Here is a 23104-nt window from a genome sequence, read left to right as displayed (position 1 = left end):
TCAAGAGGATAGAAACACAGAGGGACCTAAGTGTGCAAGTCCACAAATCCTTGAAGGTGGCAGCACAAGTGGAGAAGGTGGTGAAGAAGGCAAGTGGTATGCTTGCCTTTATAGGACGGGGTATAGAGTATAAAAGCTGGAGTCTGATGTTGCAGCTGTATCGAACGCTGGTTAGGCCACATTTGGAGTACTGCATCCAGTTCTGGTCGCCGCACTACCAGAAGGATGTGGAGGCTTTAGAGAGAGTGCAGAGAAGGTTTACCAGGATGTTGCCTGGTATGGAGGGTCTTAGCTATGAGGAGAGATTGGGTAAACTGGGCTTGTTCTCCCTGGAAAGACGGAGAATGAGGGGAGACCTAATAGAGATGTACAAAATTATGTAGGGTATAGATAGGGTGGACAGTGGGAAGCTTTTTCCCAGGTCGGAGGTGACGATCACGAGGGGTCACGGGCTCAAGGTGAGAGGGGCGAGGTATAACTCAGATATCAGAGGGACGTTTTTTACACAGAGAGTGGTGGGGGCCTGGAATGCGCTGCCAAGTAGGGTGGTGGAGGCAGGCACGCTGGCATCGTTTAAGACTGACCTGGATAGTCACATGAGCAGCCTGGGAATGGAGGGATACAAACGAATGGTCTAGTTGGACCAATGAGCGGCACAGGCTTGGAGGGCCGAAGGGCCTGTTTCCTGTGCTGTATTGTTCTTTGTTCTATCTTTGGGCTGTGGGAGGAAACCCACACAGACACGGGGGAGAACGTGCAGACAGTGACCCAAGGCCGGAGTCAAACCCGGGTCCCTGGCGCTGTGAGGCCGCAGTGCTAACCACTGTGCCGCCGCACCGCCCACAAACAGTCACGGTTCAATCCCAGGGAGGTGTGCACCCCCCTCGATTTTTTTTGCCTCCCCAGCACGTGAAGTGGCTACACGGTACTCGTACCATGCAAGTAACATGGCTCGCTACAGCACAGAGTTCACTGCCCGTCTCCTTGGGTCTGCGGCTCTTTGTGGATACTTACAGGGATCGCGTGCAGGAGACCGATGAGGAGGATTACCGGCACCACCAGCACCAATGTGCAGATAACCCACCACTTGTACTTGCGCCAGACAATGTGCCTCATCGCCTTCAAGGGCGAACGGAACCAGAGGAAGGAAGTGTCTGGCCGGCTGCAAAACAGGGAGAAAGGGAGAGAAGTCAGACAGAGGAAAGACCATAACCGTTGCTTAAAGATCGCGTCAAGCCTCAATGCACAATGAGCCTCATGTTTTATTATTTTTGTTCGTGGGACCTGGGTTTCAGCTTTAAAGTTAAAGTTTGTATTTATTAGTCACAAATCAGCTTACATTAACGCCGCAATGAAGTTACTGTGAAAGTCCCCCAATCACCACACTCCCTGTTCGGGTTACACTGAGGGAGAATTTAGCACCTAACCAGCACGTCTTTCGGACTGTGGGAGCAAACCGGAGCACCCGGAGGAAACCCACACAGACACGGGGAGAATGTGCAAACTCCACACAGACAGTGACCCAAGCCGGGAATCGAACCCGGGTCCCTGGCGCTGTGAGGTAGCAGTGCTGACCACTGTGTTGCTTGGACAGCATTTACTGTCCATCCCTAGTTGCCTTCTTGAACCCGCTGCAGTCCGTGCGGTGTAGGTACTCCCACAGTGCTGTTAGGGAGGGAGTTCCAGGATTTTGACCCAGCGACTGCGAAGGAACAGCCGATATATTTCCAAGTCAGGACGGTGAGTGGCTCGGAGGGGAACTTGCAGGTGGTGGTGTTCCCCATGTATCTGCTGCCCTTGTCCTTCTAGATGGTAGAGGTTGTGGGTTTGGAAGGTGCTGTCTCAGGATGAGTTGCTGCAGTGCATCTTGTAGATGGTACACACTGCTGCTACTGAGCGTCGGTGGTGGAGGGAGTGAGTGTTTGTGGATGGGGTGCCAATCTAGCGGGGCTGCTCTATCCTGGATGGTGTCGAGCTTCTTGAGTGTTGTTGGAGCCGCACCCATCCAGGCAAGTGGGGAGTATTCCATCACACTCCTGACTTGTGCCTTGTAGATGGTGGACAGGCTTTGGGGGGAGTCAGGAGGTGAGTTACTCTCCGCAGGATTCCCAGCCTCTGACCTGCTCTGGGAGCCACAGTATTTATACGGCTGGGTCCAGCTCAGTTTCTGGTCAGTAGTAACTCCCAAGATGTTGACAGTAACCCCATGACGTTGATAGTGGGGCATTCAGTGATGGCAATGCCACCAATGTAGAGGGGTTAGATTCTCCCTTGTTGGGGATGGTCATTGCATGGCACTTGCCAATCTTGTGAATGTTACTTGCCAGTTGTCAGCCCAAGCCTGGATATTGTCCAAGTCTTGCTGCATATGGACATGGACCGCTCCAGTATCTGAGGGGTGGCGAATGGTGCTGACATGGTGCAGTCATCAGTGAACATCCCCTCTTCTGACTTAATGATGGAGGGACGGTCATTGATGAAACAGCTGAAGATGCTTGGGCCGAGGACACTCTCTTGAGGAACTTAACCCTGTTAAGGTTATAGTTACATCTTAAAAGACATCTCAGCTGCCGTTAGACTGACAACTATCGTCGATCTTGGTAAAAACCCATCTAGTTCAAGGGGAAGGAAATCTGCCGTCCTTACCCGGTCTGGCCTACATGTCACTCCAGAGTCACAGCAATGTGGTTGTCTCTTTAGTGTCCTTTGGAAAGGCCTAGGTAGCCACGTTCAAGAACAATTATGGACTGGATTCATTTACAGCACAGAAACTGGGCAACAAATGTTAGCATTGCCAGGACCACTCATGAAAGAAGAAAGGAGTAGCTACATAGAGTCGGACTGGAGTCACATATATAATCATAAGACCATGAGACATAGGAACTGAATGAGGCCACTCAGCCCATCGAGACTGCTCCGCCATTCAATCATGGCTGATATTTTTCTCATCCCCATTCTCCTGCCTTTTCCCCATAATCCCTGATCCCCTTATTAATCAAGAACCTATCTATCTCTGTCTTAAAGACACTCAATGACCCGGCCTCCACAGCCTTCTGCGGCAAAGAGTTCCACAGATTCACCACTCTCTGGCTGAAGAAATCCCTCCTCATCTCTGTTTTAAAGGATCGTCCCATAGCCCATCTAGCCCATAGTCTGGATGGGTGACAGATGTTTCCAATGTCTTACCCACGGGGAAATGGAAACTCATTACCTCTGGGTTCTGGCACCCTAAGCGCTGGGCAGCTGCACCCAACACCAGATCCCATTTCTCCGCATGGCCTGGAAGGTTGGGAGGGGGAGGGAAGGCACTGAAAATTATGATATTGCGAGCAAAGAGGAAGCAGTGACAGCACAGGACTTGGCCAGAATGTAGACGACTGGATAATTCCAAATATTCTACACTTCCCACTGCCTCGGGAAAGAGGCCAGCATAATTAAGGACCCCACGCACCCCGGACATTCTCTCTTCCACCTTCTTCCGTCGGGAAAAAGATACAAAAGTCTGAGGTCACGTACCAACCGACTCAAGAACAGCTTCTTCCGTGCTGCCATCAGACTTTTGAATGGACCTACCTCGCACTAAGTTGATCTTTCTCAACACCCTAGCTATGACTGTAAACTATATTCTGCACCCCCTCCTTTCCTTCTCTATGAACGGTATGCTTTGTCTATATAGCGCGCAAGAAGCAATACTTTTCCCTGTATCCCAATACATGTGACAATAATAAATCAAACAATACTTTTCACTGTATCCCAATACATGACAATAATAAATCAAACAATACTTTTCACTGTATCCCAGTACATGTGACAATAATAAATCAAACAATACTTTTCACTGTATCCCAATACATGACAATAATAAATCAAACAATACTTTTCACTGTATCCCAATACATGTGACAATAATAAATCAAACAATACTTTTCACTGTATCCCAATACATGACAATAATAAATCAAACAATACTTTTCACTGTATCCCAATACATGTGACAATAATAAATCAAACAATACTTTTCACTGTATCCCAGTACATGTGACAATAATAAATCAAACAATACTTTTCACTGTATCCCAGTACATGTGACAATAATAAATCAAACAATACTTTTCACTGTATCCCAGTACATGTGACAATAATAAATCAAACAATACTTTTCACTGTGTCCCAATACATGTGACAATAATAAATCAAACAACACTTTTCACTGTATCCCAATACATGTGACAATAATAAATCAAACAATACTTTTCACTGTATCCCAGTACATGTGACAATAATAATTCAAACAATACTTTTCACTGTATCCCAGTACATGTGACAATAATAAATCAAACAATACTTTTCACTGTATCCCAATACATGACAATAATAAATCAAACAATACTTTTCACTGTATCCCAATACATGTGACAATAATAAATCAAACAATACTTTTCACTGTATCCCAATACATGACAATAATAAATCAAACAATACTTTTCACTGTATCCCAATACATGTGACAATAATAAATCAAACAATACTTTTCACTGTATCCCAATACATGACAATAATAAATCAAACAATACTTTTCACTGTATCCCAATACATGACAATAATAAATCAAACAATACTTTTCACTGTATCCCAGTACATGTGACAATAATAAATCAAACAATACTTTTCACTGTATCCCAGTACATGTGACAATAATAAATCAAACAATACTTTTCACTGTATCCCAGTACATGTGACAATAATAAATCAAACAATACTTTTCACTGTGTCCCAATACATGTGACAATAATAAATCAAACAACACTTTTCACTGTATCCCAATACATGTGACAATAATAAATCAAACAATACTTTTCACTGTATCCCAGTACATGTGACAATAATAATTCAAACAATACTTTTCACTGTATCCCAGTACATGTGACAATAATAAATCAAACAATACTTTTCACTGTATCCCAGTACATGTGACAATAATAAATCAAACAATACTTTTCACTGTATCCCAATACATGACAATAATAAATCAAACAATACTTTTCACTGTATCCCAGTACATGTGACAATAATAAATCAAACAATACTTTTCACTGTATCCCAGTACATGTGACAATAATAAATCAAACAATACTTTTCACTGTGTCCCAATACATGACAATAATAAATCAAACAATACTTTTCACTGTATCCCAGTACATGTGACAATAATAAATCAAACAATACTTTTCACTGTGTCCCAATACATGACAATAATAAATCAAACAATACTTTTCACTGTATCCCAGTACATGTGACAATAATAAATCAAACAATACTTTTCACTGTATCCCAGTACATGTGACAATAATAAATCAAACAATACTTTTCACTGTGTCCCAATACATGACAATAATAAATCAAACAATACTTTTCACTGTATCCCAATACATGACAATAATAAATCAAACAATACTTTTCACTGTATCCCAGTACATGTGACAATAATAAATCAAACAATACTTTTCACTGTATCCCAGTACATGTGACAATAATAAATCAAACAATACTTTTCACTGTATCCCAATACATGTGACAATAATAAATCAAACAACACTTTTCACTGTATCCCAATACATGTGACAATAATAAATCAAACAATACTTTTCACTGTATCCCAATACATGTGACAATAATAAATCAAACAATACTTTTCACTGTGTCCCAGTACATGTGACAATAATAAATCAAACAATACTTTTCACTGTATCCCAGTACATGTGACAATAATAAATCAAACAATACTTTTCACTGTATCCCAATACATGTGACAATAATAAATCAAACAATACTTTTCACTGTATCCCAATACATGTGACAATAATAAATCAAACAATACTTTTCACTGTATCCCAATACATGTGACAATAATAAATCAAACAATACTTTTCACTGTATTCCAATACATGACAATAATAAATCAAACAATACTTTTCACTGTATCCCAATACATGACAATAATAAATCAAACAATACTTTTCACTGTATCCCAGTACATGTGACAATAATAAATCAAACAATACTTTTCACTGTATCCCAGTACATGTGACAATAATAAATCAAACAATACTTTTCACTGTGTCCCAATACATGTGACAATAATAAATCAAACAACACTTTTCACTGTATCCCAATACATGTGACAATAATAAATCAAACAATACTTTTCACTGTATCCCAGTACATGTGACAATAATAATTCAAACAATACTTTTCACTGTATCCCAGTACATGTGACAATAATAAATCAAACAATACTTTTCACTGTATCCCAATACATGACAATAATAAATCAAACAATACTTTTCACTGTATCCCAGTACATGTGACAATAATAAATCAAACAATACTTTTCACTGTATCCCAATACATGACAATAATAAATCAAACAATACTTTTCACTGTATCCCAGTACATGTGACAATAATAAATCAAACAATACTTTTCACTGTATCCCAGTACATGTGACAATAATAAATCAAACAATACTTTTCACTGTATCCCAGTACATGTGACAATAATAAATCAAACAATACTTTTCACTGTATCCCAATACATGACAATAATAAATCAAACAATACTTTTCACTGTGTCCCAGTACATGTGACAATAATAAATCAAACAATACTTTTCACTGTATCCCAGTACATGTGACAATAATAAATCAAACAATACTTTTCACTGTATCCCAATACATGACAATAATAAATCAAACAATACTTTTCACTGTGTCCCAGTACATGTGATAATAATAAATCAAACAATACTTTTCACTGTATCCCAGTACATGTGACAATAATAAATCAAACAATACTTTTCACTGTATCCCAATACATGACAATAATAAATCAAACAATACTTTTCACTGTGTCCCAGTACATGTGACAATAATAAATCAAACAATACTTTTCACTGTATCCCAGTACATGTGACAATAATAAATCAAACAATACTTTTCACTGTATCCCAATACATGACAATAATAAATCAAACAATACTTTTCACTGTGTCCCAGTACATGTGACAATAATAAATCAAACAATACTTTTCACTGTATCCCAGTACATGTGACAATAATAAATCAAACAATACTTTTCACTGTATCCCAATACATGACAATAATAAATCAAACAATACTTTTCACTGTATCCCAGTACATGTGACAATAATAAATCAAACAATACTTTTCACTGTATCCCAGTACATGTGACAATAATAAATCAAACAATACTTTTCACTGTATCCCAATACATGACAATAATAAATCAAACAATACTTTTCACTGTGTCCCAGTACATGTGACAATAATAAATCAAACAATACTTTTCACTGTATCCCAGTACATGTGACAATAATAAATCAAACAATACTTTTCACTGTATCCCAGTACATGTGACAATAATAAATCAAACAATACTTTTCACTGTATCCCAGTACATGTGACAATAATAAATCAAACAATACTTTTCACTGTATCCCAATACATGTGACAATAATAAATCAAACAATACTTTTCACTGTATCCCAGTACATGTGACAATAATAAATCAAACAATACTTTTCACTGTATCCCAATACATGTGACAATAATAAATCAAACAATATTTTTCACTGTATCCCAGTACATGTGACAATAATAAATCAAACAATACTTTTCACTGTATCCCAGTACATGTGACAATAATAAATCAAACAACACTTTTCACTGTATCCCAATACATGTGACAATAATAAATCAAACAATACTTTTCACTGTATCCCAGTACATGTGACAATAATAAATCAAACAATACTTTTCACTGTATCCCAATACATGTGACAATAATAAATCAAACAATACTTTTCACTGTATCCCAGTACATGTGACAATAATAAATCAAACAATACTTTTCACTGTATCCCAATACATGTGACAATAATAAATCAAACAATACTTTTCACTGTATCCCAGTACATGTGACAATAATAAATCAAACAATACTTTTCACTGTATCCCAGTACATGTGACAATAATAAATCAAACAATACTTTTCACTGTATCCCAATACATGTGACAATAATAAATCAAACAATACTTTTCACTGTATCCCAGTACATGTGACAATAATAAATCAAACAATACTTTTCACTGTATCCCAATACATGTGACAATAATAAATCAAACAATATTTTTCACTGTATCCCAGTACATGTGACAATAATAAATCAAAGCGAATCATGCTAACAGGAATGATTTCCCACGTGTCCTTTTGGACGTTGCGACCGCCCTCCCCTCACTGCATTCTTCTGAGGAAATAAATGCTCGGTTTGCTGGAGCTCGCAGATTCTGTAGATTAAAACCACAAATCCCATTCCGCCCCCACCTCCTCTTGGTAAATAGACACTGAATACAGCACTGGGTCAAAGCCACGTCACAACGGGGGGAGATGGAGGAAACCTGGCGTGGGTGGGGAGGGAAATAGAGGCTGCCTTCTGAGTGATTCATTTGATTGATTCTCACGGGAGGGAGTGCAGCGAAGGTTTACCAGGCTGATTCCGGGGATGGCGGGACTGATGTATGAGGAGAGATTGACTGGGTTAGGAGTGTTTTCACTGGAGTTCAGACAAATGAGGGGGGATCTCATAGAGACTTATAAAATTCTAACAGGACTGGACAGGGTAGATGCAGGGAGGATGTTCCCGATGGTGGGGGGAGTCCAGAACCAGGGGTCACAGTCTGAGGATTCGGGGTGGACCATTTAGGACGGAGGTGAGGAGACATTTCTTCACCCAAAGAGTGGTGAGCCTGTGGAATTCATTACCACAGGAAGTAGTTGATGCCAAAACCTTGAATGTATTCAAGAGGCGGCTGGATATAGCACTTGGGGAGAATGGGATCAAAAGTTATGGGGAGAAAGCAGGATTAGGCTATTGAGTTGGACGATCAGCCATGATGGTGATGAATGGCGGAGCAGGTTCGAAGGGCCGAATGGCCTCCTCCTGCTATGTTTCTTCCATGTTTCTATGTCACATATATTGGGATTCAGTGAAAAGTGTTGTTTCTTGCGCGCTGTACAGGCAAAACATACCGCTTATGATTATTTCCTACCCTGTTCCCTGTTAGTTTTAACGTGGCGATGCCGGCGTTGGACTGGGGTGGGCACAGTAAGAAGTCTCACAACACCAGGTTAAAGTCCAGGAGGTTTATTTGGAATCACGAGCTTTCGGAGCGCTGCTCCTTCATCACAACCTGGTGTTGTGAGACTTCTCATTGTTACTTTTGGGGCTCAAATCTTAAACAGATACACAGATAAAACACACACGTTAATCCAATTCATCGCTAATTAAGCAGGTACGAGTTTTGTATTGCCAGAAAAAATAGACAAGCTGTTTGTCAAAGAAAACAACAATTTATACTGCAGGAGGGAAGGGTGCTGATTGGTTGCCAAGTCAACTCTGATTGGTTGGGGTCTTGCCATGGAGAATGTGCCAGGGAACTACCGCATCCCTCCTGCTTTTTTTTTGTTTGATTGCAAAAAGGAGCAATGCCTGGACATGCTCCTTTTGCCTGCAGAGGACAAGACCACTTGTGTGAATGTACCTCGCTTCTAGCAAGCACACAATGTAAGCCTGAGTGATAATCTGAAATTGGGTCTCAGTAATTCTTAGCGCGCTCAGGATTGTTCAGTAAGTACTGCCCAATCACATCGAGCGTAGCTATTAGCACACTCAGGATTGTTCAGTAAGTACTGCCCAATCACATCGAGCGTAGCTATTAGCGCACTCAGGATTGTTCAGTAAGTACTGCCCAATCACATCGAGCGTAGCTATTAGCGCACTCAGGATTGTTCAGTAAGTATTGCCCAATCACATCGAGCGTAGCTATTAGCGCACTCAGGATTGTTCAGTAAGTACTGCCCAATCACATCGAGCGTAGCTATTAGCGCACTCAGGATTGTTCAGTAAGTACTGCCCAATCACATCGAGCGTAGCTATTAGCGCACTCAGGATTGTTCAGTAAGTACTGCCCAATCACATCGAGCGTAGCTATTAGCGCACTCAGGATTGTTCAGTAAGTATTGCCCAATCACATCGAGCGTAGCTATTAGTGCACTCAGGATTGTTCAGTAAGTATTGCCCAATCACAGAATCACATCGAGTGCAGCTATTAGTGCATTGGGGGTTGTTCAGTAAGTACTGCCCAATCACAGAATCACATCGAATGTCACTATTAGCGCACTCAGGATTGTTCAGTAAGTACTGCCCGATCACAGAATCACATCTAACGTTAGGTATTATGTTCCAGGTTGGGCCTGTTTCAGTGCAGTGTATGCTACAGGTTAGCAGGCTGAGGTTACACTGATACAGTGCAAGGTATGCGGCTGCAATGTTCTGGTCAGTTTCATTTGGTGACCCCAGCCCTCTGGACTTACTTTGGTGGTTCCAGCTTGGGATTCATGTTGGGCTCATCTCTTCCCTTCCCGGCCGGCCGCTCTTCAGCCTCCTGCTCCGTCAGCAGCTCCAGGGTCAATTCCAGTTTACCCTAGAGAGGTCAAATCGGGAACAGAAAGGGTGTGGACAAGGCATCAGCTATCAGTAACAACCAACCAGAATACCGACTGCAATTACTTCACATCGAAGGAACTACTCGTACCTGGGTGAGCTGCGGAAGGGGTGGGGGGGTGGCACAGAGTGGCAATAGGTAACAGAGGGCGAGCTGGGGGGGGGGGGGTGGGTGGAGGGGGGGGGAGAGAATAGGCTGAGAAAAAGGGATAAGGGAGAGAGACAGAAAGACAGATAGATGTAGAAGGAGAGGTGCAGAGGGAGAGAAAGCCGAAAGAAAGAGCAGAAAGAGACACAAAGAGAGAGGTGCAGAGAGAGAGAGAGAGGTGCAGAGAGAGAGAGAGGTGCAGAGAGAGAGAGGTGCAGAGAGAGAGAGGTGCAGAGAGAGAGAGGTGCAGAGAGAGAGAGGTGCAGAGAGAGAGAGAGAGGGTGAAAGAGAGAGAGAGGCAGAAAGAGAGAGAGTCAGAAAGAGAGAGAGAGAGAGAGAGAGTGCCAGAGAGAAAGAGAGAGAGGTGCAGAGAGAGAGAGAGGAGCAGAGAGAGAGAGAGAGAGGTGCAGACAGAGGAGCAGAGAGAGAGAGAGGTGCAGAGCGAGAGAGAGAGAGGTGCAGAGAGAGAGAGAGGTGCAGAGAGAGAGAGAGGAGCAGAGAGAGAGAGAGAGGCGCAGAGAGAGAGAGGGAGAGGTGCAGAGAGAGAGAGAGAGAGCGGGTGAAAGTGAGAGAGAGAGGCAGAAAGAGGGAGAGAGTCAGAGAGAGAGAGACAGAGAGATGGAGAGAGAGAGACAGAGAGAGAGAGAGGCAGAAAAAGCGAGAGGCAGAAAGAGAGAGAGAGAGGCAGAAGGAGGGAGAGAGAGAGCGAGAGAGGGGAAGAGAAAGCGAGGACGAGAACAAGAGATGGAAAGAGGGAGAGACCACAACAACTCTGATGTGCCCGCTGTAATCTCCCAGCAGTCAATAACAGGAAGACAAACTTATAGTTGAAATACTACCAGCAAAGGAGTGAATGAAGCATTGCATCGCTGTCGAAGATTCCTCTCACATCCCCTCAGGGAAAGACGCAGCTTTCTGGCTCATTTTGCCACACATTGATTATTTTTTTGGCGGGGGCTGGGGGGGGGGGGGGGGGGGGAGTCTCAGACACTCTCTGCTGGGAATGGGCAGCAATGAATCCCTATCTTTCCCTGCCCACCCTGTGTCTCCAGGAGAGCTGGAGCCAGTGTTGTGATCAGGAGGGAGGTTACCCTCTCTGGGGGATGAGGCAGTGGAACATGGAGTTCAGTCAATTAGGAATGTATTTGTCTGATCAATCGAGGACTGACTGGATCCTCATCCAAGGATGTGATTATGTTTATCTGACCGGAACGTGAAAGATTCTGAGTGGGCTTGACGGGGGGGATGCTGAGAGGATCGTGGAAGGGGGGAGAGGCGGGGATGGGGCACAGTTTCAAAGTAAGGTTTCTCCCATTGAAGATGGAAATGAGGAGGAAACTCTTCTCCCAGAGGGTGGTTCGTCTGGAGAATTCTATCCCCAAGAGTGGCTGGCTCTTTGAATATATTCAAGGCTGAGTTGGCTAAGTGGAGTTAAGGCCACAACCAGCTGAGCCATTTCCTTATTGACTGGTGGAGCAGACTTGATGGGCTGAATGGCCTCCTGTTGCTGGACGGTTATTCGGAGAGGTGCAAGATCTGACCATTCTCCAGATAGATACCGGGATGAGAAGGATTAAACCACAAGGGAAAACTGCCGAGACTCAATTTGATGATAGAATCATAGACTCAGAATCCTACACTGCAGAAGGAGGCCATTCAGCCCATCGAATCTGCACCGACTCTCTGACAGAATATCTTATCCAAGCCCTATCTCCATAACCTCACATATTTGCCCCACTAATCCCTCTAACCTACACATTTTCAGACACTAAGGGGCAATTTAGCATGGCCAATCCACCTAACCTGCACATCTTTGGACACTAAGGGGCATTTAGCATGGCCAATCCACCTAACCTAGACATCTTTGGACACTAAGGGGCATTTAGCATGGCCAATCCACCTAACCTGCACATCTTTGGACACTAAGGGGCATTTAGCATGGCCAATCCACCTAACCCACACAACTTTGGACACTAAGGGACAATTTAGCATGGCCAATCCACCTAACCTGCCCATCTTTGGACACTAAGGGGCAATTTAACATGGCCAATCCACCTAACCTGCACATCTTTGGACACTAAGGGGCAATTTAACATGGCCAATCCACCTAACCCACACAACTTTGGACACTAAGGGACAATTTAGCATGGCCAATCCACCTAACCTGCCCATCTTTGGACACTAAGGGGCAATTTAACATGGCCAATCCACCTAACCTGCACATCTTTGGACACTAAGGGGCAATTTAGCATGGCCAATCCACCTAACCTGCCCATCTTTAGACACTAAGGGGCAATTTAGCATGGCCAATCCACCGAACCTGCCCATCTTTGGACACTAAGGGGTAATTTAGCATGGCCAATCCACCAAACCTGCCCATCTTTGGACACTAAGGGGCAATTTAGCATGACCAATCGAGCTAAGCAGCACATCTTTGGATTGTGTGGGGAAACCAGAGCACCCGGAGGAAACCCAAGCAGACACGGGGGAGAATGTGCAGACTCCACGCAGACAGTGGTCCAAGCCGGGAATCGAACCCGAATCCTGGCGCTTTGAGGCAGCAGTGCTAACCACTGTGCCACCGTGTCGCCTATGAAGATGAAGAGTTGATCTCATTGAGGCGTTCAAGGTGGTTGGAGGAATTGACAGAGTCGAGGAAGAGAAACTTATTTCCCTCGGAAGAGGACAGTACAGAAACAAGAAGGTGTAACTGGAGGTAGACTGTTCAGGGGTAATGACAGAAATTTCTTCACATGCAGAGTAGCGAAGGTTTGAAACTCTTCCGAACTGTGAACTTGGGAAGTCAATTGAAACATTCGAAATGGTCACGCTTGGATATTAAGGGTTGCAGAACCAAGTTGGAGAGTTCAGGGAAAGACACAAAAGGAGATGTTCGGGGATCTTAGTAAGTTTATTTATTAGTGTCACAAGTAGGCTTACATTAACACTGCAATGAAGTTACTGTGAAAATCCCCGAGTTGCCACACTCCGGCGCCTGTTCGGGTTACACTGAGGGAGAATTTAGCACCTAACCAGCACGTCTTTCGGACTATGGGAGGAAACTGGAGCACCCGGAGGAAACCCCCGCAGACACGGGGAGAACGTGCAGACTCCGCACAGACAGTGACCCAAGTCGGGACTCGAACCCGGGTCTCTGACCCTGTGAGGCAGCAGTGCTAACCCACTGTGCCACTCTTGGATGTGGATCAACAGTAAAACGTTTGGGGTGAGGGAGAACAGGTCTTGCAATGAGATTTGATCTTACTGTTAAGTAAGGTTCGCCATCTTCGTACGTAATGCTCGGCCACCAGCCTTTAATACTTTTCTGTTTGAAGAGTGAGATCATGTTCTGTAGTTTGTCTGTCGAGGAGCCCTCCAGCTTAAAGAACCTCTCCAACGTACAACGATCCGCCCATTTTGTTGGGCTCCGGAACGCATTCAGGTTAATCTCCAGAAATCCTGCCAGGGAGGGAAAAACTCCAGGGTCAACGCGGAGCTGGGACTTGTGGATAAATCACTATCCTCTGAACCTGAGCGTGGATCAGGGTGAACAATAGTGTCGGAGAGCTTCTCCGAGTCAGTACCCAGCACAGTGCTGGAACCTCCCAGGTGCACACCCAGAGACAGGCACGTGGATACCCAGAGATAGACACGCGCACACTCGCAGACAGGTGCTCGCACACACAGACACACACACACACACGCACAAACACAGACACACACACGCACAAACACAGACACACGCACGCACACGCACAAACACAGACACACACAAACACAGACACACGCACACACACGCACAAACACACGCACACAGACACACAGACACACGCACACACACGCACAAACACAGACACATGCACACAGACACACGCACACACACACGGACGCACACACACGGACGCACACACACACGGACGCACACACACACGGACGCACACACACACGGATGCACACACACACGGATGCACACACACACACGGACGCACACACACACGGACGCACACACACACACGGACGCACACACACACACACACGGATGCACGCACACACACACGGACGCACACACACGGACGCACACACACACACGGACGCACACGAACGCACACACACGGACACACACACACACGGACGCACACACACACACACGGACGCACACACGGACGCGCACGCACGGACACACACACACACACACAGACGCACACACATACACGCGGACACACACACACACGGACGCGGACACACGCACACACACACGGACGCACACGGATGCACATGGACGTACACACGGATGCGCACACACGGACGCACACACACATACACGCAAACGCACACACACACGGATGCACACACGCAGACGCACACACACACGGACGCACACACACACACACACACACGGGCGCACACACACGGATACACACACACATACACACGGCGCACACACACACACACGGACACACACACACACGGACGCACACACACACACACACGGACACACACACACGGACTCACATACACACACACGGGCGCACACAGACCCACGGGCACACACGGGCGCACACGCACACACGGGCGCACACGCACACACGGGCACACACGCACACACGGCGTACACACACATGGGCGCACACACACGGACGCGCACACACACACACACGGACGCGCACACACACACACGGGCGCACACACACGGGCGCACTCACACGCACATGGGCACGCACACACACACACACACGGGCGCGCACACACACACACGGGCGCGCACACACACATACGGGTGCACACACACACACACACGGGCGCGCACACACACACGGACGCGCACACACACACGGACGCGCATACACACACAGACGCACACACACATACACGGATACACACACACACACGGATGTACAGACACACACGGACGCACACAGACGCACACACACATGCAGACGCACACATACAGACGCACACATACAGACGCGCACACACAGACACGCACACACAGACGCACGCACACACACAGACGCGCACACACAGACACGTACACACACACGCGGGCACACACAGACGCACGCACACAGACACACACACAGACACACACACAGACACACACACACTTCAGTACTGTTTAGCTAGAACGTTCAAACTTTGCTTTATAAGTGACAGGGTCTGCGGTTCTCCCCACATCACAATGTGAAGGGGATCTGTAATTCCTCTGAGAGGTGGCAAAGAGTGGTATGCATCGACTGCCCCACTTCCACTCCAGAGCCTCACAACCTACGGCAAACAATTGTCATGCTTCACCCACAACACTCCTCTGCCCTCTACCGAATCCTGCTGGTTACTGCAACTGCACCATTCCGCACACCAAACTAAAACTGTCTGGAACAAAACATGTGGACAAGTGGACTTTAAATCAATGAAACACCAATCGGCAACTGATCTGCTCCAACCAGCTCTGCTAAGCTCCAGTCTCCTCCAGTCCTGACACTCTGCCCTGTTACCAGCCTCCCCAGGAATAGATTCTATATCAGGCTAACTGGCCCGAAGTTCCGTTTCTCTCTCTCCCACCTTTCTTGAATAGGTTTGCCCGGTTTTAAAAGGTTTACTCCTTATCCTCAAACTATGACCCCTAGTTCTGGACTCCCCCCACCATCGGGAACATTCTTTCTGAATCCACCCTGTCTAACTCTTTTTAGGACTGAGGTGAGGAGAAATTTCTTCACCCAGAGGGTGGTGAATGTGTAGAATTCACTCCCACAGAAAGTAGTTGAGGCCAAAACATTGTCTGATTTCAAGAAGAAATTAGGTGTGAGCTCTTGGGGCTAAAGGGATCATAGAATCATGGAATCCTACAGTGCAGAAGCAGCCCATTCGGCCCATCGAGTCTGCACCAACCACAATCCTGCCCAGGACCTAGCCCCATAACTCCATGCATTTGCCCCAGCTAGTCCCCCTGACACTAAGAGGCAATTTAGCATAGCCAACCCACCTAACCTACACACCTTTGGACTGTGGGAGGAAACCGGAGCACCCGGAGGAAACCCACGCAGACACGGGGAAAATGTGCAGACTCCGCACAGACAGTGACCCAAGCCGGGAATCGAACCGGGGTCCCTGACGCTGTGAGGTAGCCACGCTACCCACTGTGCCACCCCTAATAGTACTGTTAGGCTGAGGTAAGATTTGAACCATCAACTCCAGGAGACTAGCCCTCTGAACAGGTTGCAAGTGCTCTACCCAGTTTCTTTTCATTCATTCGCAGGACATGGGTATCGCTGGCTGGGCCAGCATTTATTGCCCATCCCTAGTTGCCCTTGGAGGGCAGTTGAGAGCCAACCACATTGCTGTGGCTCTGGAGTCACATGTAGGCCAGACCGGGTAAGGATGGCAGATTTCCTTCCCTAAAGGACATTGGTGAACCAGATGGGTTTTTCCAACAATCGACAATGGTTTCATGGTCATCATGGGAGTGTCTCGGAGGGGAGTGTTGAACCATTAGAGAGAATCTCCATTACAAGGGAGGAAGTGTTAGGGTTTTTAGGGAATATAAAGACTGACAAATCCCCAGGACCTGATGGAATCTATCCAAGGCTGCTCAGGGAGACGAGAGATTAAATCGCTGGGCCTCTGACGCAAATCTTTGTCTCGTTACTGGACACAGGTGAGGTCCCAGAGGATTGGAGGATAGCTAATGTGGTCCCGTTATTTAAGAAGGGTAGGAAGGATAACCCGGGAAATTATAGGTCGGTGAGCTTGACGTCCGTGGTGGGGAAGTTGTTGGAGAGGATTCTTAGAGATAGGATGTATGAGCATTTAGAAAGGAATAAACTCATTAACGATAGTCAGCATGGTTTTGTGAGAGGGAGGTCAGGCCTCACTAACCTGGTGGAGTTTTTTGAAGAAGTGACTAGAATGGTTGATGAGGGAAGGGCCGTGGATGTCGTCTATATGGACTTTAGTAAAGCGTTTGGCAAAGTCCCTCATGGTAGGTTGGTGCAAAAGGTTGGATCTCATGGGATAAAGGGGGAGGTGGCTAGATGGGTGGAGAACTGGCTTGGTCATAGAAGACAGAGGGTGGTAGTGGAAGGGTCTTTTTCCGGCTGGATGCCTGTGACTAGTGGTGTTCCACAGGGCTCTGTATTGGGATCTCTGCTGTTTGTGATTTATATAAACGATCTGGAAGAAGGTGTAACTGGGGTGATCAGTAAGTTTGCGGACGACACGGAAATGGCTGGACTTGCAGATAGTGAGGAACATTGTCAGAGGCTACAGAAGGATATAGATAGGCTGGAAATTTGGGCAAAGAAATGGCAGATGGAGTTCAATCCAGATAAATGCGAAGTGATGCGTTTTGGTAGAACTAACGTAGGGGGAGCTATACGATAAATGGCAGAACCATAAAGGGTGTAGATACGCAGAGGGACCTGGATGTGCAAGTCCACAGATCCTTGAAGGTGACGTCACCGGTGAAGAAGGTGGTGAAGAAGGCATATGGCATGCTTGCCTTTTTAGGACGGGGCATAGAGTATAAAAGTTGGGGTCTGATGTTGCAGTTGTATAGAACGTTGGTTCGGCCGCATTTGGAATACTGCGCCCAGTTCTGGTCACCACACTACCAGAAGGACGTGGAGGCTTTAGAGAGAGTACAGAGGAGGTTTACCAGGATGTTGCCTGGTATGGAGGGGCTTAGTTATGAGGAGAGATTGGGTAAACTGGGGTTGTTCTCACTGGAAAGACGGAGGATGAGGGGTGACCTACTAGAGGTGTATAAAATTATGAAAGGCATAGATAGGGTGAACAGTGGGAAGCTTTTTCCCAGGTCGGTGGTGACGTTCACGAGGGGTCATAGGTTCAAGGTGAGGCGGGGGAGGTTTAACACGGATATCAAAAGGACGTATTTTACACAGAGGGTGGTGGGGGCCTGGAATGCGCTGCCGGGCAAGGTGGTGGAGGCGGACACACTGGGAACGTTTAAGACTTATCTAGATAGCCACATGGACGGAGTGGGAATGGAGGGATACAAAAGAATGGTCTAGTTTGGACCAGGGAGCGGCGCGGGCTTGGAGGGCCGAAGGGCCTGTTCCTGTGCTGTATTGTTCTTTTATCAGTAGATTCTTAATTCCGGATAAGTTGACCACCTGTTCCTACAAAGGGATATGGGGGGGATCAGGATATTGAATTTGATGATTAGCCATGATCAAAATGAATGGCGGAGCAGGTTCGAGGGGCCGAGTGGCCTCCTCCTGATTCTAGTTTCTATGCTACCTTCCAATCCACTCGAATCTAGGGAATTCTGGCAGATCAAATAGCGAGTCTATTTAAATAAACGTTACCTAAATAGTCATCAAAGGAGACTTTGTCGTTGTCCCAAACCTGGAGAATTAGTTTTGCAGGCATTTTCATCTCGGCCTCATCCAGGCTCCAAATATAGTTCTAAAAGAAATAGAAACTCTCTCTCAATATCGCCCCCTGAATCATGGAGAGCGACAAATGTATCTGCGGTACGTTTCACAAATCGCTTGGGTCAAATTCCCCGCCAGCATGCCGACAGAAACAGAGACAGCAATGAAGTTAGCAGCAATAGCACAAAGCGGTTTTCATGTTAAACATTTTGTTTTATTCATTCCTGGGACATGGGTGTCGCCGGCTGGGCCCAGCATTTATTGCCCATCCCTAGTTGCCCTTGGAGGGCAGTTGAGAGTCAACCACATTGCTGTGGCTCTGGAGTCACATGTAGGCCAGACCGGGTAAGGAAGGCAGATTTCCTTCCCTAAAGGACATGAGTAACGGGCTTGAGTACGGCCAACCAAAAGAGACAAGCTATCAAAGCTTTTTGTCTCACACTCATAGAATCCTACAGTGCAGAAAGAGGCCATTCGGCCCATCAAGCCTGCACCTACAACCCACCCAGGCCTTGTTCCCGCAACTGTACATATTTACCCTGCTAGTCCCACTGACACTAAGGGGGCAATTTACCATAGCCAATCCACCTAATCCGCACATCTTCATTCCTGGGACATGGGTGTCGCTGGCTGGGCCAGCATTTATTGCCCATCCCTAGTTGCCCTTGGAGGGCAGTTGAGAGTCAACCACATTGCTATGGCTCTGGAGTCACATGTAGGCCAGACCGGGTAAGGAAGGCAGATTTCCTTCCCTAAAGGACATGAGTAACGGGCTTGAGTACGGCCAACCAAAAGAGACAAGCTATCAAAGCTTTTTGTCTCACACTCATAGAATCCTACAGTGCAGAAAGAGGCCATTCGGCCCATCGAGCCTGCACCTACAACCCACCCAGGCCTTGTCCCCGCAACTGTACATATTTACCCTGCTAGTCCCACTGACACTAAGGGGGCAATTTACCATAGCCAATCCACCTAATCCGCACATCTTCATTCCTGGGACATGGGCGTCGCTGGCTGGGCCAGCATTTATTGCCCATCCCTAGTTACCCTTGGAGGGCAGTTGAGAGTCAAACACATTGCTGTGGCTGTGGAGTCACATGTAGGCCAGACCGGGTAAGGACGGCAGATTTCCTTCCCTAAAGGGAACCAGATGGGTTTTTCCGACAATCGACAATGGTTCATCAGTAGATTCTTAATTCCAGATATTTTTTTATTGAATTCAAATTCCACCATCTGCCGTGGCGGGATTCGAACCCGGGTCCCCAGAACATTAGCTGAGTTTCTGGGTTAATAGTCTAGCGATAATACCACTAGGCCATTGCCTCCCCGTGCTCAACATGGATACATTAAGTGGTTTCTACCGCTGTTGAAAGAAACATGAATCTTGCATGAGCAAATCCCTTCAACCGAGCCCCCCCGAAGGGGATGGCTACGGATGAAATCTGTAGCAGCGACTCAGGGGAACCGAGTGCGAAGAATTCAAGTTGGCGGGTGATACAAACTTGCAGGCGGCATGGTGGCAGGCACTGCTGCCTCACAGCGCCAGGGACCCGGGTTCAATTCCCGGCTCGGGTCACTGTCTGTGTGGAGTCTGCACGTTCTCCCCGTGTCTGCGTGGGTTTCCTCCGGGTGCTCCGGTTTCCTCCCATAATCCAAAGGCGTGCTGCTTAGGTGGATTGGCCATGCTAAATTGCCTCTTGATGTCAGGGGGACTAGCTACGGTAAATGTATGGGGTTATGGGGATAGGGGCTGGTTGGTGCAGACTCGATGGGCCAAATGGCCTCCTTCTGCACTGTAGGGATTCTGATACGTCTAAACTTAGGCGGAAATTTAAGCTGGGAGGGAGCGGGGAGACTGCAAAGCGGGATGGGCAGGTTCAAGGGAGTGGGCAAGAGCAAGGCAGATACATTGTACTGTGGAGGAGTGTGAGATTGTACACATGACCCGGAAGTACAACAATGAAGAGGTCTTACTGCAATTGTATCAAGGGGATTGGTTCATTGGGATTGTATGACACAGGAGTGAATGGGGAGGGGTTTGATCCATTGGGATTGGAGACAATGGGAGTGAATGGGAAGGGGTTTGTGTCCATTGGGATTGGAGACAGTGGGAGTGAATGGAAAGGGGTTTGAATCCATTGGGATTGTGTACAATGGGAGTGAATGGGAAGGGGTTTGATCCATTGGGATTGGAGACAGTGGGAGTGAATGGGAAGGGGTTTGGGTCCATTGGGATTGGAGACAGTGGGAGTGAATGGGAAGGGGTTTGGGTCCATTGGGATTGGAGACAGTGGGAGTGAATGGGAAGGGGCTTGGATCCATTCAGATTGGAGACAGTGGGAGTGAATGGGAAGGGGTTTGGATCCATTGGGATTGTGTACAATGGGAGTGAATGGGAAGGGGTTTGGGTCCATTGGGATTGTGTACAATGGGAGTGAATGGGAAGGGGTTTGACCCATTGGGATTGGAGACAATGGGAGTGAATGGGAAGGGGTTTGATCCGTTGGGATTGGAGACAATGGGAGTGAATGGGAAGGGATTTGATCCACTGGGATTGTGTACAATGGGAGTGAATGGGAATGGGTTTGGGATTGGGATTGTGTACAATGGAAGTGAATGGGAAGGGGTTTGATCCATTGGGACTGGAGACAATGGGAGTGAATGGGAAGGGGTTTGGATCCATTGGGATTAGAGACAATGGGAGTGAATGGGAAGGGGTTTGGATCCGTTGGGATTGGAGACAGTGGGAGTGAATGGGAAGGGGTTTGGATCCGTTGGGATTGGAGACAGTGGGAGTGAATGGGAAGGGGTTTGGATCCACTGGGATTGGAGACAATGGGAGTGAATGGGAAGGGGTTTGGATCCGTTGGGATTGTGTACAATGGGAGTGAATGGGAAGGGGTTTGGGATTGGGATTGGAGACAATGGGAGTGAATGGGAAGGGGTTTGGGATTGGGATTGGAGACAATGGGAGTGAATGGGAAGGGGTTCGATCCATTAGGATTGGAGACAATAGGAGTGAATGGGAAGGGGTTTGATCCATTCAGATTGGAGATAGTGGGAGTGAATGGGAACGGGTTTGGATCCATTGTGACTGGAGACAATGGGAGTGAATGGGAAGGCGTTCGGATCCATTGGGATTGGAGACAATGGGGGTGAATGGGAAGGAGTTTGATCCATTGGGATTGGAGACAATGGGAGTGAATGGGAAGGAGATTGATCCATTGGGATTGTGTTTAGTGGGAGTGAATGGGAAGGAGTTTGATCCATTGGGACTGGACGAAACTGATGTTAAAGGAAAGGGATTTGATGCATGGGTATTATACACATGGAACTGGAAAGGAATGGGTTTAATCTATCAGAGTTTGTGGTAGAATTCTACCTGAATCAGACCACATCTACTGCTGGAATAAATCATTCACGTTTTGCGCTATAAATTGCCTCCTCACCTTTTTATTGACAACAAGAACTCGCTCCATTGTTAGGTATTCAAACTGGAAGATAAACCTCCAGTTAAAGTTGCCCTCTCCATCCAGCGATCTGTAATGCACATCGGTGGTCTGTCTCTGCTCCTCCAACCCAACCATCCAGCTAGTGAAGGAACAACAGGTTCAGTTAACAATCAGAGAGGCCTCAAAACATTTCCAAAGTGCTTTTTTCCCCCTTCTGCGTCTCTTTTTTTGCACTTAACTGTGTTGAGTTGGAGTGGGGCGGAAGTGGAGTGGAATAGTGTGCAGAGGGAGGAAGCCTTTAATCATGATGGTACATTAGCTTTTATAGCAAAGTGTTTGGGGGTATAAGAAGAAGGAAGTTTTATATGGGGCTTTGATGAGACATCAAGCTTACAGGGAGCAGTTTCAGGCCTCATGTCTTGGCGACACTGCAACAAAGGTCCATTATATAAAGGGGGACACGGTAGCACAGTGGTTAACACTGCTGCCTCACACCACCAGGGATCTGGGTTCGATTCCGGGCTTGGGCG

The 23104-nt window shown here is 46.2% G+C and overlaps 1 protein-coding gene across 1 annotated transcript in view; it reads right to left on the bottom strand.

The window, feature by feature from the left end:
• LOC144509701 (myoferlin-like) overlaps positions 1-23104 on the bottom strand; it is a 182650-nt gene that overhangs the window by 4867 nt on the left and 154679 nt on the right. The window contains exons 48-52 of the mRNA XM_078238482.1: positions 22572-22713; positions 19054-19153; positions 13995-14188; positions 10452-10561; positions 1015-1162 (exon numbers count right to left, since the gene is read on the bottom strand). Of these exons, the coding sequence (XP_078094608.1) occupies positions 1015-1162; positions 10452-10561; positions 13995-14188; positions 19054-19153; positions 22572-22713 (694 nt within the window). The remainder of the gene's footprint in view (positions 1-1014; positions 1163-10451; positions 10562-13994; positions 14189-19053; positions 19154-22571; positions 22714-23104) is intronic.

This window comes from Mustelus asterias, chromosome 22, assembly GCF_964213995.1.
Source record: "Mustelus asterias chromosome 22, sMusAst1.hap1.1, whole genome shotgun sequence".
NCBI classification, from domain to species: Eukaryota; Metazoa; Chordata; class Chondrichthyes; order Carcharhiniformes; family Triakidae; genus Mustelus; species Mustelus asterias.
The sequence above is the reverse complement of the archived record's forward strand: the minus strand, read 5'-3'. Positions and strand labels throughout refer to the sequence as shown.